Source organism: Mustela nigripes, chromosome 4 (genome assembly GCF_022355385.1).
Source record: "Mustela nigripes isolate SB6536 chromosome 4, MUSNIG.SB6536, whole genome shotgun sequence".
Lineage (NCBI taxonomy): Eukaryota > Metazoa > Chordata > Mammalia > Carnivora > Mustelidae > Mustela > Mustela nigripes.
Window position 1 is genome coordinate 26,158,315 of NC_081560.1, and position 17,023 is coordinate 26,175,337.

The following is a 17,023-nucleotide window of genomic DNA, read 5'->3' on the forward strand; positions in this document are numbered from 1 at the left end:
AGGAAAAGAGGCATTTCTAAGATAAAGAAAAATTAGGATGAGACTGATTAAAGTTATTATTAGCATTTGGGAGTCTAATATGTATAGAATTAGCAGATTATTTGGAGTACATAAAAAAATCTTAATGGTTAGAGAAAAATGACAAAATGAAAAAGAATGTATTTCCTCTTTATCTTTTTTTAAAATTTTAATACAGTTACAAGACTGTTAAATAAACATGCCTCTAGACCTTGGACACATTTACACCATTTTAATATGAAAATAAGTAGGAAGGGCAGAGTATTTGTTTTTCTCCATCTGTTGTATTCCTTTGGCTGTGCCAGACTCTGACACTGCACTCTGGGTTGAATATACCCTAATTAAACTGAAGTTTTTCAAATGTGATTATATGGTAATCATTTCTGTTCTGCGGTAATCATAGGAAGGATGTCTTAGACTAATTTTTTACTATGGAGAACTAGTTAAAAGTAGGGCCAACACAAATGATACTTTACTCTCTAATTAATTCAGTTGGCTACAGCCCTATCATTCTAACAACACATAATCTTTGATGGGCAAGTTGTGGGAAGAAAAGATACACTGCTATTTAGCCATAGAAAGTCTCACTGTTATTGTACACAGGTGAAAAAAGAATGAAATACCTTCAGTGTTCATTAAGGGAACTCTGTGATGTTGGCTTCTCCATTCCTGAAAAAAAGTAGGAATATAATGAATAAATGCAGACTCTATTTAATAGAAGATCTGACAAAGTTAGGAAATGTCTTTTTGTGTTAAAAATGCATTTTGAACCTAAAGCAAATGGTTCTCTATTATTCCAAATAACCATGAGGAATTTAAAAAACATGCAACCTTCTCATCAATTTTCCATTACTTAAAATCTTTCATTATAAAGGCTTTAAAAGTATTCCTATTTTGGGTCACTCAATAAAGAAAGGAAAAAAAGAGAAAAAATATTGGGCAGATTAAATAGCTACCTGCTATGGTGCTCTCCAACTTTTAAATGACTGACTTTCCAAAACAAACAAGCCATCAGTGCAATATTTTATTCTAAGATTACATAGAAATGAGGTTCTATACGTGAGTGTTACTGCAGGATTTTCCAGGACATATCCTCATGGTATAAAATATAGGGCATGTAAAAAAGAGGCACTCTAAACTCTAGACATAAACCCCTACTTTTACAGTGCTAAGAAGCTGAAAGATCTTCTAATTTATCCTTCATGTTTGTTAATTTCCAGCAGGTCTTTTCCTCTTATTTTTCTACATCTCTTCTGTGTGCTGCCTCGGTTATACTGGTATCAATATGAACATGAACAAAGCTCCTTGCTCCCTTACTGTGAGCTCAGTAACTTTACTCTAGTAAAGTTTTTTTTTTTTTGGTTTTTTTTTTTTTTAATTTGTGAATGGAAGACAGCACAAGCACCAGAGAGTACACACCATCTAGCTTTTTGATGGTTCCTCTTTTATTTCTCTCTTCTTCACCTGTACAGAGAAACCTAAGAACCAACCATATTATTAGGCAACATGGTTCTTCCCACACATAGGCACCTGCAAGTCTTAGTTTTGTTCTGTAAGCCAAGTTGTCAGAGAATCTTTTTCTGAATTATACTCATGTTATTTTTTTTGAATGGAGGTTTTGTTTTCCATCTCAACATATATCATTAGTATAACTCAACAGAAGGCTACCTCTGTGGAGTCAGCCTATCTTAACCCTTTCACTCAGTATGAGTCACAAGGTGCCATGTGGCAGGATGCAAAACAGGAGAATGACCCTTTCCTCCTCATATGAAAATCTTGGCCCTTCTTGCTTAGTCTAGGCCTTGCTTTGCACATTTAGATTCCCTGTTATGTTACCTTCCTAATATGCACTAAGTGATTACAGACCTCATCATTTAAATTTATTAATTTAAACATAAATTTGCTATAAATTTGTCTGAATTATCTTGTTTCAAATATATCATAAAAATTTGATGCTTTATTGAAATAGGATTTTATAAATTGATCTAGATGTTCAGTAGGGTTGGACAAAAATTCCCTTAGGTTACAAGGAAATGAACTCTGACCAATGTCACCTAGCTAGGAAATCTGCGAGGGAATCTCAGAAAATGTAAGATGATATTGTCAAACTGTAGGGATGCAACGTGCCAACAACAGCTTGCAGGAAGATTGTAAATCACAACAGTAATTGGCTAATGATGCAGCAATTATTGCCAAGAAAATAAATTTGAAGTACTGGGTGACAAGGAAATTCAATTCAGAGTTTCAGGTTAAAAAGTAAAAAGTAAACAGCAATGTAAAAATGCTAACATGAGAGAAGTGTCTCAGGGAGAAACTTAGCATGTCTGACTCCACATTGCTTGCTTCTTTTGACACTGTGACCTCAAGCTTAGAAACTTCTGCTTAGCCCAGCATATAGGCATGCTACAACTAAGATTTATAAAAATTGATTTTTACCCCAAATCTACCCCATCCAAGGATAAGGAAATACATATAGAATTGACTATGCTATGTTTAAGAAATGGCATGACCAGATTCCTGTATATAAAGATCAACTGACCAAAGACAAAGAAGTTATACAAGCTTCCTGAGATGTCTACAGAGGTCAGTAATCGTTTTGACCCCAACCTCCCCCTGACTTCCTCCTTTTGCTAACATAAAAGAAACTTGAATTTCATACTAGGGAAGATGGTTGTTTGGGACGATAGTCCACCATCTCCTCAGTTTGCTGGCTTTCCAAATAAAGTTGCTTTCCTTACCCAACATCTTTCCTCTTGACAGGCCTACTGTGCAGGGAACAGAAGTAGCTTGGTCTCCATTACAGAAGTACCAGAAATATGTAGATTAATTCCTTTTATCTTTGCTTAATAACTTATAAACAGCACCATATCTTTATATTTATGCTTTTATTAATAAAAATACTTATCAGGCACCTGGGTGGCTCAGTTGGTTAAGCGACTGCCTTCAGCTTAGGTCATGATCCTGGAGTTCTGGGACTGAGTCCCGCATCAGGCTCCCAGCACCATAGGGAGTCTGCTTCTTCCTCTGACCTTCTCAGCTCTCATGCTCTCGCTCTCTCTCAAATAAATAAATAAAATCTTTAAAAAAAATACGTATTGACTTTTAGTGCTCATTATTTATTAGTGAGAATCTCATTTTAACTTTGAAAAGATTGAGCTTTTCACATTGTAGTATGAAAAATTGACACGACTGCAGCCATTTTGAAATAGAGCCAGAGGGTCCACTGCAGAGAAAGTACTTTGCCTCTTTTGTTTGAACTGGACTATAAAACTTTGGACTGGGGGGGTGGTGCCTGGTGGCTCAGAGTCCGTCTCCTATGGTCCAGGCGGGAGGCGCGGGCCAGAGGAAGCGGGGGCGGCCCGCTGGGCGATTCATAAATCCTGTAACCAATAAAAACTCTGTTCCAAACCCGGGGCGGGATTTGAGATTAGAAGCTTCTGTGGGCAGGGCACTTCCTGTGCCCCCCGTTTTTTCTACCTAAAACGCAGTCGCCCAGATGTGCCCAGATTTTACGAAGAAATGACTTAATCAATGAGTAATGCTATTTTTAGATAGACTGGATTAACGTCTTCATTGGTTTATAGGGCTATGACTTGGGAATATAATTAATAAGACGTATTATTAACTGTGAATCTTTTGCTAATTTCCTATTTATATTTCTCATCATTTGATAAAAGTGAAACCCACCTCAATGCAAAGACAGGATGTAATAAATAATTGCATAAATATTTGGTTCCAAGGCTAATCTGGACTAAGATATCCGCTGTAGATATGTATTTGCAGGAGGAAATAGCTATGTTTAAAGTAACTATTTTTTAAGCAGGAAGCTTTCTGTTAGCCCACCTTCTCTTTCCCCTCACGCCCTTGTATGCACATACCGTGCACAAATCAGCGGGGACAAGAAGCTGAGTTTAGGGGCTGAACTATCCATTTGAAAAAAACGATGCTAAGTAAGGCTTAGATCCTCTTCTAGTTCTTATTGTCTCATCCAACTCAGAAATACTGTGCCTTCTCTCCCTAAGTGAAATCCTCCACTTTGGCTCCGGATTCTGGCCACTTTCATTTCACCTCCTATCATGAATTATGTATCTTCTCTCAACAGATTTTCATCTTATTTTTTTTTTCCCCTTGGCATTTAAACATAGTTGTCCACAGCCTAAGCGTATTAAGGGCAGGGAGAACCGGGGGCACTGGCAGTGCCCTGCCCACAGGAGCTTCTAATCTCAAATCCCGCCCCGGGTTTGGAACAGAGTTTTTATTGGTTACAGGATTTATGAATCGCCCAGCGGGCCGCCCCCGCTTTCCCCGCCCGCGCCTCCCGCCTGGACCGTAGGAGACTGACCGGCGGCGGGACGAAAATTGCTAGCGGATACTGTACTAAGGACCCGTCCTCCCCCTGGCCCGCACCATCTACGTAAAATGCGAAACTTCCAGGATACCTTAGCCTAGGAACCATCACGCATGCAGTTCGTCCTCCGCGGGCCTGAGAGCAGTAAGTTCAGCCCTAGAGACCGTATACGCATGCGTGAGAACTGGGCCGCCGCACGCGTGTGATGTCACTTGCGCGCCCTTCTAAACTTCCTTGTTTTTCTTTTAGTGCGTAGGTGAGTGAATTTCTATGTCGGTGTCGAGTTCGTTGGATGGGTGTGATGTCTTTCGGTTTGTGAGCGGGTATGCTTAAAAAAAAAAAAAAAAAGGTTTAGTTTAGATCAAAATTTGGTGTCGTTATTGCAAAAAGACCCTTCATAATTGTCTTTAGCGTGAGAGGGCCGTGTTCAGTATCTTGCTTGGCGTTTTGTGAGCCTCTGAGTTGAGGTAGTCTAAGTCCTCGCCCTCACAGAGCTCCAGGGGCTTGGGGAAGGTTGATGCGCACATACTAAAATTAAGTTTTGGCATTGGTGCGTGTCCCACGCAAGACGTTTGAGAAATAAGATTGAAACTACAAATCACAAGTTAGTATAAGTTTAATAGTCCTTGAGATTGTATAGGGGCTGGAGGCAGGAGGCAGCATATATTTTGGAGTAATAACCTTTTGGTGCCCAATTTTTTTTTTAATTATTTATTTGTTTGACAGAGATCACAAGTAGGCAGAGAGGTAGGCAGAGAGGCAGGCAGAGAGAGAGGAGGAAGCAGGCTCCTTGCTGAGCAGAGAGCCCAATCCCGGCTGGATCCCAGGACCCTGAGATCAGGACCTGAGCTGAAGGCAGAGGCTTTAACCCACTGAGCCACCCAGGCGTCTCAGGTGCCCAATTTGAGTACACAATATTACAACTGCTAAGGGATGAAAAAACCAAATTTTTCAATCCCCCTCCCCTTCCCCGGTAGCTAGTACATTTTAAAGCACAGTTTTGCCAAAGGACATTGTCAGTGAAGTTTTCACAGGTCCAAAAACTGGCTTTTAGAGGTACTTCTTTAAATAGAAAACTAAGTAGAAGAGGCTTGAGTTTCAGTGTCTTAGGGGAAGGCGTATATAAGCCCTTGTAATAAAATTACAGAATAATCCACTCCACCCCCAAAGAGTGATTACTAACTTAAAGGAAAGAAAAAGCAAAGCAAAGTCAAAGAAACTTAAAACTACTGACTATACTTTGGGTAAAACGCTGGTCTTTGTGTTTTCAGCAGCAAGCTGTCAATTTCCTAGTTGAATTTGCTTTGGACAACATTTTGAAACAGAGCTGATATGCCACTTGAATTAATAAAAGAAGTCAATGGAGTGCCTGAAGTTGAGCTTCTAAGTGAATTAAACAAAGTAGATATCAGTTCTCTACAGCCAGGTTGTGATTATAGCAAAAAATACATCCAGGTAAGAATTTTCATCACTCAGAATGCTTTTTTCTTCTAAAAGGAATGCTTATTTTTATGTTTAGCTTATTTCTAAGAGTTGTTTTAGGAATAGTTTTATGTGTGTCACAATGTTTGTCGTTATTTGGTGCTGTTATTCTTAATTATTTAGTGTTCATTTAGCAAACATTTATTGAATTCTTCTGTGATACAGTGGAATAAATTCCGAGGGTACAGAGATGAATGAATATGATCCTTGAACTAAAGGGGACTGAATTCTTTTGGGTTTGGACAGTTTACCTAATCTCTGATTATAATTAATAGGTTGGTATTAGCATTGTGGTATGTGAACATTTAGGAGGGAACCTTTGGTTCTGACAAGTTAGGTCAGGAAGATGGAGCTGGAACTTAAAAGGGTGATGGAGATTATACCTTTCATTTTGGGTATAAGCAGCCCTCAAGTGCATGTTGAAGAATTTGGGTGTTACCCTAAAAACTGTGGGAGACCCTTAATAGATTTTAAGCAGGACAAAGACATGACTTACTTTGAGTTTAGATTACTCTGTCTTTTAGGTGAAGAGTATATCAGAAAGGGCAAGAGAGTTGCAGTAATTTAGTTTAGAGTTGATGTTGGTCTGAACCAGGGGCAAGAGGAGATGATGGGATGGAGACAGACAAAATAGTAATGAAATAATAATAATAATAGAATTTAACATTAAGCCCTTTTAGGAACTTGGTAGTGCTTTATGTATATCAACTCATTTAATCATCATAAAACCCTATGGATTGGGTACTATTATTCTTGGGCTGTGAGGAGACTGCATTTCTAAAAGGTTAAATGATTGGCTTAAGATGCAGTTAATAGGGCGCCTGGGTGGCACAGTGGGTTAAGCCGCTGCCTTCAGCTCAGGTCATGATCTCAGAGTCCTGGGATCGAGTCCCGCATCGGGCTCTCTGCTCAGCAGGGAGCCTGCTTCCCTCTCTCTCTCTCTCTGCCTGCCTCTCCATCTACTTGTGATTTCTCTCTGTCAAATAAATAAATTAAATCTTTAAAAAAAAAAAAAAGATGCAGTTAATAAGTAGTAGAGCTGGTGTTAGAATTTAGGCTTTCTTGCTTTGGAACTGACAAGATAAGAAGCAGAATCAATAGGTTTTGGAAGATGATTAGATGAGAGAGGTTAAAAAGGAGTTCCGGAAATTTCCCTGCTTTTAAGTCCTGTTCACCCTGCGAGAATAATAGGCATACATTTAGGAAGAAAGATAATGAGTTCGGTTTTGGATATCTTTCAGAGGTTATTAGAGGTATCCAGGTAGTAATGTCCTGTAGGCAAATAGATTTGGGGTTCTGGAGCTCATAGGGTTCCTCCTCAGGGACATTTGGGCCAAAGAACAGAATGAGAAGATGTATTGAAGGATGTCAATATTAAGAAAATAGCATGAATAAGAGAGATAATCCAGAGGCGTAGGAGAAAAACCAGGAGAGAGTGATGTTTTGTATACTTAGTAAGGTAAGATTCAAGGAGTAGTATCATAACTAGTAACTCACAAGTAGTAACTCTTAGATAAATTGCTTTCTGGTACACACACTCAAGTGATTTACATATGTTCCCTCTTTTAAGTCTTGAAAGAACCCTGTGAATAGATACTATTATTCCCATATTATAGTTGGGAAAACAGATACAGGTTAAGTAATTCATCCAAGGTTAGCTAGTAAGTGGCTGAGCTGTGATTTGAATTTTCATTGTCTTTGCCACTAACCAAAGCATTATGTTCCTGCTAAACATGCAAAAACATTTAGAAAATATCTGTTAGATTTAATAATCAAGAAAGTACTGGTCACTTGGAAAGACTGATGTTGCTGGGTTGGCTTTCAGTGGTTTGAGGATTCAGTGTTGGGTGAGAAAGTGAAAGCAGGAATTGTCTTTCAAGGAGTTGGAGTATGTTGTGGTATTTAGATATTTTGATTATGGAAGTCATAGTCCTGTAATAGGAACAGAAAGTTTTTAAATTTTAGCTGAGTCAGTTTTGCATTTGGTTAACAGTGACTAGCTTTTATACTATCTAAAGTCAACTTCACAACTACTGCACTAAAGTGAAATAAAACACATTACATTTTTAAAAATTTATCTGCATTTCCTTTCCTCTTCTATTCTTTCCTCACCCTGTCCCCTTTTCCTCCCAGTACACTCACACTCAAAACTCATAGACCACGTTCACAAATTTATCCTATAGCAGTTTAGCACCCTGAAAAGGAGTGGAAGCCCTGGAGACTTCCAGGCTGGTTGGATTCAAGCACAGACCCACCATTTACTAGTGTTGTAATTGGGAAAGTAATTTTATCTGCCTGTACCTTATCTTTTCCATTTGTGAGCTAGGAATTGTAATAGAACCTACTTCATAGAAATGCAGTGAGGATTAAATGTAAAGTACTTAATGACTTCTAAGTATTCAGTAAGTGCTGATTACTGTGGTCAATATAATGGTATCATTAACATGCCTTTGGACAGGAATTTACCTAATCTCATAGTTTTCAGTGAAAATAATGTATCATAATCTCATTCACCAGAGACAGGATGATTTTGCAGTTAGTGAAGTTCAAGCTTCAAAGGCTTTACTTGAACAAGCCCAATACCATGTTAGGAGTCTTAGAAACGAATTTACATTTTCGTATTTGTAAAATACACGCAAGTGGAATGTTTTAACCTAAAATGGTTAAGATTGCTATCTCTTTCCATTTTGCCTTCCCCCTCCATCCCATTTCCTGTCTTATCAAGTGACATTGGAATGGCTGAGAACATTTTTGGAACATGTAGGTAGGGGGAAGTTGACTTGTGGAATAGGTTTAATGAGTTGTATTTGTGTGTTTTGCAGTTAGTTCCATTTATAGCCAGATATACCACCTCTCCTGGTGTAAGAAATGTTCTCCAGGAACACTCCCACTCCTTGGGTAGTATAGAAGAAAAGTACAGAGTCAGAAGTTGTAGGAGGGTATGAATATATACTGTTAAACCTAGCATGGGATGATGTATAGTTAGTGGATAAAAATAGGTACTGAAACAATGGAATCAGGTACTTCAAGGACAGTTGTTACAAATCTTAAGGTTATATAGGAAAGAAACTTAATAGAAATTCTTTTCAAACTTGTCAGCAGTCCTAAAAATTTACACAAGGTTACTAATAACAAGTGGTGAAGTAAATACAGTTGTTGTAAACTATCAATAACAAAATAATTATGATTTCTCACTTTAAATATTCCATTTCATATTAAAGAATACATTTTGTTGTAAAGGAAAGAAGAGGAAGGGATGCATTTAAAGAGGATGTAAGATTAAAGGGTTAATAACACTGGGGACATTTAATAACACAGGGATCTGTCTAAATATGTTATTGTTACTGATTTGTAATTTCTGCAAGATTTCAGGTATTTTGAAGTTTATTAAGACTTAATTGAATAGGTCACATATGGTTTGCCTTCCTGAACATTCCTGTAGTTGATAACAATGTGTTTTCAGCAATTGTCTGGTCTGTTGGTCTGTGAATGTTAATGGTATAAACTTGTATGATTGTGTTTTCAGGTCTTCTCTATTTGTACTGATTTTATTTCTCCTTGTTCTATCAGTTACTGAGAGAGAGGTGTTAAAACCAGGTATGATTGTGGATTTGTCTGTTTCTTCCTTTAGTTATATCAATATTCATCTGTTTCAAAGCTTTTTTATTAAGTGTCTATGTATTTTGGATTGTCATTTCTTTTTGATGAATGTATCCTTTTGTCATTATCAGCTGTCTCTATCTCTGGTAAGTCTTTGAGCATCTGTTTTTTCTGGTAATACAGCCATGCCAGCATTCCTAGATTAACTGTTTGGCTGATATGTCTTTTATTTTTAATTTATTTTTATATTTTAAGCATCCCTTAGATAGCATCCATTAGATCATGCTTTTTAATCAAGTCTGTCAGTCCAACAAAATCACTATTTAACCGGATGGAGCCACTCTGGCTAAATAGGCCTTTACACTCACCATTTATTTGGGGTGCTTAATTTATATGTAAAGTAATTGTTATAATGGTGTTTAAGTAATACTGTCTTGATCTTTGATTTCCATTTGTCCTTCCTGTGATCCTCTTTCCTCCCTTCCTGAGTTCTCTGGGTTCTGTTAAATATTGTTTCCCATTCTATTCTATTTTCTCTGTTGGTTTGAACAGTACCTGCCTCATTAGTGGTTAATCTAGTACTAACAATACATTCTTATTAAAATCTACTTAGAGTCAATATTGTACACTTTTCACATGACACTTTTTTTTATTTCTCATGTTCTGCTTCATTCTTCTCACTTGAAGAATGAAGTGAATAAAATAAAAGAATTTTATAGCATTAAAATTTCATTTCCTACTCCCCTGTTCCTTGAGCTGTTAGGATAAACTTCCACCTTACAATGTTAGCTCTTGCTTTTAAATGGGAAATTGTCTTTTAAGGAAATCAAGAGAAGGCAAAAATACAGTATTTTATACTGACTGACATATTTACTATATCTGATGTGTTTTATTTTTACCAGTAGACCCAATTTTCCCTTCATCTTGAAAAATATCCATTAGCATTTCTTGTAGTACAGCCAGAGATGAATTTGCTTAGTATTCCTTCTTATAATTGGGGGTGATACGGGGCACCTGGGTGGCTCAGTTATTAAGTGTCTGCCTTAGGCTCAGGTCATGATCCCAGGGTCCTAGAATTGAGCCCCACATTGGGAAGCAGGGAACCTGCTTCTACCTCTCCCACTTCCCCTGCTTGTGTTCCCTCTCTTGCTGTGTCTCTCTCTCTGTGAAATAAATGAAATCTTTAAAAATGAGGGGGGTGATACATTTAATATCTAATATTCACTTTTATCCTGAAAGCTAATATGAGATTTGTGGAGTATAGGCCAACTATAATTTTTACTCTCAGCAATGACTCAGTTTTCTGTCCCCCATCTTCCTCATTCACGGCAATGTGGTGAGGATCAAAAGTCTTCCTGTGGGTGAAAATTGGATTTCTTGGACTGTAGAAAAGGAACCTTGAAATTATGAATCTGGGAGTTTATGTAGGACAGCTATCCAGCTTTACCCTCTCCCTCTGAGAGACAGGACAGAAATCTCATCTCCTGAATGTAAATCCATCATTGAGAATGTAAAGAATTGTCTAAAGGGTTTCTCCATCCCTTATTGAAATGTAAACACATAACTCTGAGGACATAAATCTCCCTGGAAGTCTCTCACTATTCAGTCATCCTTAAACTTCCAAAGCTTGTTGTTCAGTTCAACTTCCACTTTTTTCTCTTGATGTTTGAGGAGTACCTTTTCCAGGTTTGAGGGCTCCTCCCCAGGTGCTGGGCCTCTCTCCCTAGGTGCCTGAGTTTTTGGCTCTCCATTGTTGTAAAATCTGGGTGTCCCATTCCAGAAAGCAGAATGTCATTTTTCAGTCATTCTGAACTCTCACTTAGAGCTTTCATCCGGGTGGATCAAGTGTAAGAGTAACAAAAGCACCTGTTTTAAGTTCATTTTGATTAATTTAATCTGATCAAAGTTCTCTTGATTACTTTATGTCTTGATAGTGTGTCCTTTCCTGTGTTTTTATATGCCTCATAAGTTGTTGTTGTAGGCTGTACCTCCTGTGACGGGCAGTGGGAACCAAAGGCAGTAGTTTTTTATTCCTGAGAATGTGCGGGTCTTTCTGTGAGGCCTTTAGTGTGGTTTGTTGAGTTAATCTAGTTAGAAGTTGAGTGAGGTTTCAGCTTTGTTATTTTGGTTACTTCAGTGTGCTATAAGCTTTAAATTCCTTCAGAATTTCTTTGTATTTAGAAGGAAGTTTGGTTGGCCAGAGGGGTTTTCTCATTGTCCTTAGTTAGGTCTTTCCTTGTGCTTAACTTCTGCTGAAGTTTCTCTCCCAGCTCTTGTGCCTCTGTCCCAGTAGTACATCATGTTAATTAATCTTGTGATAAGTGGATGTCCTTTGTTCTGCTTTAGTCTTGGTGTTGTCAGGCAAGGTGACTCAGTCAAGGTGACTTGGGTCTTGTGGGTGAGGTCTGCTAGTGATTCTGCCCTGTCCCTAGCTGTAGGTCTGGCCCTCACAGCTGTATACCCCTTTCTCCTTATCCCTAGAAGAGTAGAGAGCATTTTTTTCTGCAGTATGTTTTCACGAAAGCTCTAATGAGAGTCATAGCTTTTGTCCTCCTAGGAGTTTAAGAGCTTTGCCCTCCTAAGCAGTTTAAGGACTTTATTTTGAGAGAAATATGGGGAAGGGAGATGGGGAACCCTGGCAGGGTTTCCTACAATAACTGCTACCATCCTTACGCTGACTCCTGGCCTGACTTTTGTCTTCAGATTTTTGGAGAAGAGCTTATAAATGGGTGTGAATTCCCGCTTGTGTTTGCAGCTCCCACAAGTTTCAGGTCTTCTCAGTGGCCCACACTTAGCCTTAGCAACTCATTAAAATGTTAGATGAATTTTCTGACAGATGTCAGGCAGCATTTGCCATTTACTTCAGGTGAGCAACTGCTTGCCACCCATCTCTCCTTGAAGATCTTCCCTTTCTTTAAATTTCTGATTAGTTGGTTGCCTTGTGACCTCAACTCACTGTTGGCCCTCTCTTAGTGGAGATACTTTTCTTTTCCTAATTGCTGGTTAGTTGGTTGTCTTTTGGTTTTAATTCTCTCACAGGTCAAAAAAAGGTTGAAATTTGTACATTGTCCAACCTTTTGTTGTACTTTCCAGCTTTCTACCTCCAAGTGGAACTATTTTTACTTCTGACCGAATCATGCGTGATTGAAAGCCTTATTTTAATTTTTTTTTTAATTCCTAGTTTTATAAGTAAAATTGGTGTAGGAATGTAGGTTTTTGTTGTTGCTGGCTATATCAAAGTCTGGAATATTAGTGTGGGAGATGTGTATTAGAGATCCATTTTTATTTTTTATTTTTTTAAAAGATTTATTTATTTGACAGAGAAAGAGAGAGAGCACAAATAGGCAGAGCAGCAGACAGAAGGAGAGGGAGAAGTAGGCTCTCCGCTGAACAGGACCCTAGGATCATGACCTGAGCCGAAGGCGGCCGCTTAACTGACTGAGCCACCCAGGCACCCCAGAGATCCATTTTTAAATTTTATTAAATTTAAAATTTAAAAATTTTTAAATTTTATTAAATTTTATTTCTACGTGGAAGTTTTCAAAGAGACCTATAATGTATTTATTCATAGGATCGTTAAATTTTAGAACCAGAAGAAAGTATAGAAACTACCTACATTAAATACTTCATTTTATCTGAGAGACTGATTAAATAGCTTTTTTAAGGTGACAGACTTTGTTAGTTATAGAAGAATGAGGACTAAACTCTGTGTGCTGTAGTTCATTGCTTGGCCCTCTCTGCACTGCCCTCATTTATGACATTACCATTTCGCATTTTTTAATTCTTTAAATTAGTCTTTATTTAGTGTTTAATTAGTTTTATAGTTTAGCTATTTTAATAAATTATTAAATAATTAAACTTATTTAATTATTTAGTGTTTAATTAGTGTTTATTTAGTTTAAATTAGTGTTTCTTTCTTTCTAGGAGCGGACTCTTCATTTTTCTTCTGTAGAGAACAGCGTTCTGAGGGTTAAAAGGAAGCTGAAGTTGAGCTAGCTCATCTTTATCTGTAAAATGAAGAATTGGATAATACTTAACTAATAAGATTGCTTAAAAAATTAAGTTATGACCCTAAATAATTAGGCCTTCTGAAATTTATTCAGTAAAATCACTTTCATTTCTTAAATATGGTGACTTGAACATAGTACTTTGATTTTTTTTGGAAAAATAAAAGTTTATTGCTTTTAAAATAGTTTTTCCAATTTTAACATATCTCTTGGTGTTATAATAAGCTCTTTTGGGTTTTCTGTATAATCATTTTTCTCTCATTTTAGGGAAAACTCTCACTTATTTCTTCTTTAACTTATGGTGGAAACAGAACAGCTGTTTTGAAGATTGCACTACAAGGTATACAGTGTAATAAGACAATTTCTGCTTAACCTTTTTTTTTTTTTTACCCTATCATCTACAAATGGATAACTTATATATGTGTACACGCATAAGCACAGAAATGATTTCTAATGGGTAATACATATACAGTAGTGTAAAAAAACTATAGAATAAATAAATTTTTCCATACCACCTATCCTCTTTCCCCTCACCCATTTCTTCTATTTTACTTCAGATTCCTTTAATCTCACATCTAAACTGTTAAAATAGCTAACTGGTACCCCTGCTTCTAGTTTCACTAGTGTGACCTAAATAGTTTAGCAAACTTAAAACACTGCTTTCAACGTGTTATTTGTTATCTAGGTATAGTTATATGAGATTATGCCTTCTTCCTAGAAACTGTGAAATAATCCTGGTAGGCTAGGAAGATCTGCCGTGGAATATTTGAGGACCGGAATAGGTCTCATCTGAGTCGTGAAATTGGACTGAAGAATGGCCTGCCGCAGTCAGTGGGAAACAGACTTTGAATTACAACATACTTTAACTACTGAAAACCAGTTTTATATTAGATACTGTTCTAGGTATGGGAGATATGGCAGTGACCAAAATAAAGCCTTTGCCTTCATGAAGTTTACATTTTAGGGGAGTACGTAAATTCAATAAATAATTACATATGTAGTATTAGAAATGTGGTCTGAAGAAAAACAAAGCATAATAGGGTAGTAGGCCTGATGAATCATTCTTTTGATATATTGTTAGGTTTAATTTACAAATACTTAATTAAGGATTTTTACATCTAAGTTTATGAAGGATGTTGTTTCATGTTTTTCTTTTCTTGTAATGATTTTGAGTTTAGTATCTGCGTAATGCTCTCTTCCTGGAAAGAGCTGTTAACTGCCTCCTTCTATTTTCTGGAAGAGTTTATCTGTAATTGCTTTTATTTCTTTCTTAAATGTTCGTAGAATTCATCAGTGAAGCCAACTGTGCCTGGAAATTTCTTTATGGGAAAGTTCTAAACCCTCAATTCAGTGTATTTATTTATTAATAGGGCTTTTCTTTTCTTTTTTCCATGAGTAAGCTTCAGTAGTTTGTTTCTGAAGGAATTTGTCTATTTCATCTTAGTTGTCAACAATATTGGTAAAAAGTTATTCATAATATATTTTTGATATACTTTTAATGTTGGTAGGACCTATAGGGATGTCCTGTTTTATTTATTTGATAATTTGTGACTACCTTCTCATTTTCCCCCGATCATTTTGGCTAGATATTTATTTTATTGATATTTAAAATCACCTTTTCTTTTCATTGATTCTTTTCTGTTTTTTAGTTTTCTTTAACATTTAGTTTTTGTTAATCTGCTGTTATCTCCACTCAATGTACTATTATTAACTTCTAATACTATATTTTTCAACTTCGAAAGTTCATTTTGAGATTTTTAAAATATCTTCCATTTCTCCTAATGATGTTCATGGAGGTAATTTTTTTTACTGGACACCAAACATTTAGAATTTTATATTATCATGTTGGATTTATTTATTACCCATCCTTTAAATATTACTTGTCTTTATTTTGGGATACATTTAATTTTCCTGGAATCAGTTTGATTCGCTTCATTGGGTGGATATAGAACAGCCTTTATTTTAAGACTAATTTGGCCTTATCACTAAGGAAATAACCTTCTGACAGTTCTGCTCTCTGCCTTGTGTATGACGATTCCATTCTGTGTGGTTGGAACCAGAACAATTCCTAGCCCTGTGTGTCTCAGAATTGTTCTGCCTTTTCCTTTCATGTGGTTCTTTCTCTACCTGAGGTACTTATCTTCCACGTACTTGGAGAGAAGTATTCAGGCAAAGACCTGAAGGACCCATCTCAGGGTTGCAGAGCACTCTGTATCTGTGCTGCTGTTTTTGGCACTCTGCCCTGCAAATTCTAGCCACCTTGCTGTCCTTGTATCTGAACTCTTCTGAATTTGGTGAAGGCTGCTGAGCTTTGTTGCATTTTATTTTTTTTTTAATTTTTTTTAGATTTTATTTATTTATTTGACAGAGAGAAATCACAAGTAGTCGGAGAGGCAGGCAGAGAAGAGAGAGGGAAGCAGGCTCCCTGCTGAGCAGAGAGCCTGATGCGGCACTCGATCCCAGGACCCTGAGATCATGACCTGGGCCGAAGTCAGCGGCTTAACCCACTGAGCCACCCAGGCGCCCCCTTTGTTGCATTTTAAATCCATTTTCTGCTGCGTGGAAATTCTTCAGGAAGTAAGCCAGGGGTAATGCCTTATTTTCCTTCTCAGAACACGTTCCTGCACTTCCTGTTGTCTGGTACCTGAAAACTGTTGTTTCATATATTTTTCCTTAGCTTTCTAGTCATTTCTAGTCATTTTAAGACTGGAGAATAAACCTATTAGTCTGTCATGGCCAGACACAGACATCTGATAGGTCATTTAAGATATTAACAGTGTTAGAAATCACGGTGTTTTTATATTTGATATACATTAGTGATTCAGTTTATGTATACGCTTGTTTTGAGGAGTTGAAGAGGTAAGTGAAGGGAGGCAGTAGGCAGCTGTGAGGCAGTTGTTTCACTGCTGCATGCCACCAGCCTGACAGAGTAGAAGATTCGAGAATTCTAAGTCACACAAAAAAGGCTATCATTTTGGGAAAGATCTTTCATATACTCCTATAGATGCATAAAAATCTGATACAATGGCAGTTTCTTGGAGTAGTTGAATATTTGAAAGCTAATATGAATGAGACTTTCCTCAGATGATATAATCGACTCTTAGCATTTTGGCCCTGCTGCTCTGGTTGTAGAAGGTGATCTCTGAAGAGTGAAAATTGTGGAAATTCTTCTTTTTCCCAATTAAGTTTCATTTTCAAAAATCATAGATCGTTTGGTCTTTACACATACACTATTCTTTTACTCTTTAATTTGTGTGTGCTGGAGGAATAAATCACACTTACCTATATTAAAACTTAATGTGCTGACACTAGATTGCTGGAAGTTCAGAAAATGAACTATTTTGGGGGTGATATGTTATATAGTATAAAAATTGAATAATTACCACACTCAATTTATTTTTATTATAAACATAGAAAATAAATAGAATGTGGATATTTTATACTGTTAATGTAATATTTATCAAAATTTATAAAATGTATTCTAATTGAATCTTATAATAATTTTGGTTTTACTACCTAATAGTATTCTGTGCATTATCTTTGCATTACTTAAGGTATTAAACTAAAA

At 36.9% G+C, this 17,023-nt stretch overlaps 1 protein-coding gene and 1 long non-coding RNA gene across 7 annotated transcripts in view; one reads left to right on the forward strand and one right to left on the reverse strand.

Annotated features, from left to right (window-relative positions):
• Positions 1–4,511, reverse strand: part of LOC132015745 (uncharacterized) — a 34,805-nt gene extending 30,294 nt beyond the window's left edge. The window contains exons 1-2 of the long non-coding RNA XR_009403758.1: positions 4,458–4,511; positions 642–687 (exon numbers count right to left, since the gene is read on the reverse strand). This is a non-coding gene — a long non-coding RNA (uncharacterized LOC132015745). The remainder of the gene's footprint in view (positions 1–641; positions 688–4,457) is intronic.
• The window catches only part of POT1 (protection of telomeres 1), a 77,856-nt gene continuing 65,172 nt past the window's right edge, over positions 4,340–17,023 (forward strand). The window contains exons 1-3 of one of the 6 annotated variants that reach the window (XM_059396479.1): positions 4,340–4,510; positions 5,638–5,821; positions 13,723–13,795. In XM_059396479.1, the coding sequence (XP_059252462.1) occupies positions 5,699–5,821; positions 13,723–13,795 (196 nt within the window). In that variant the 5' untranslated portion in view covers positions 4,340–4,510; positions 5,638–5,698. The other 5 variants (XM_059396480.1, XM_059396476.1, XM_059396478.1 and 2 more) reach the window with 5 other exon arrangements.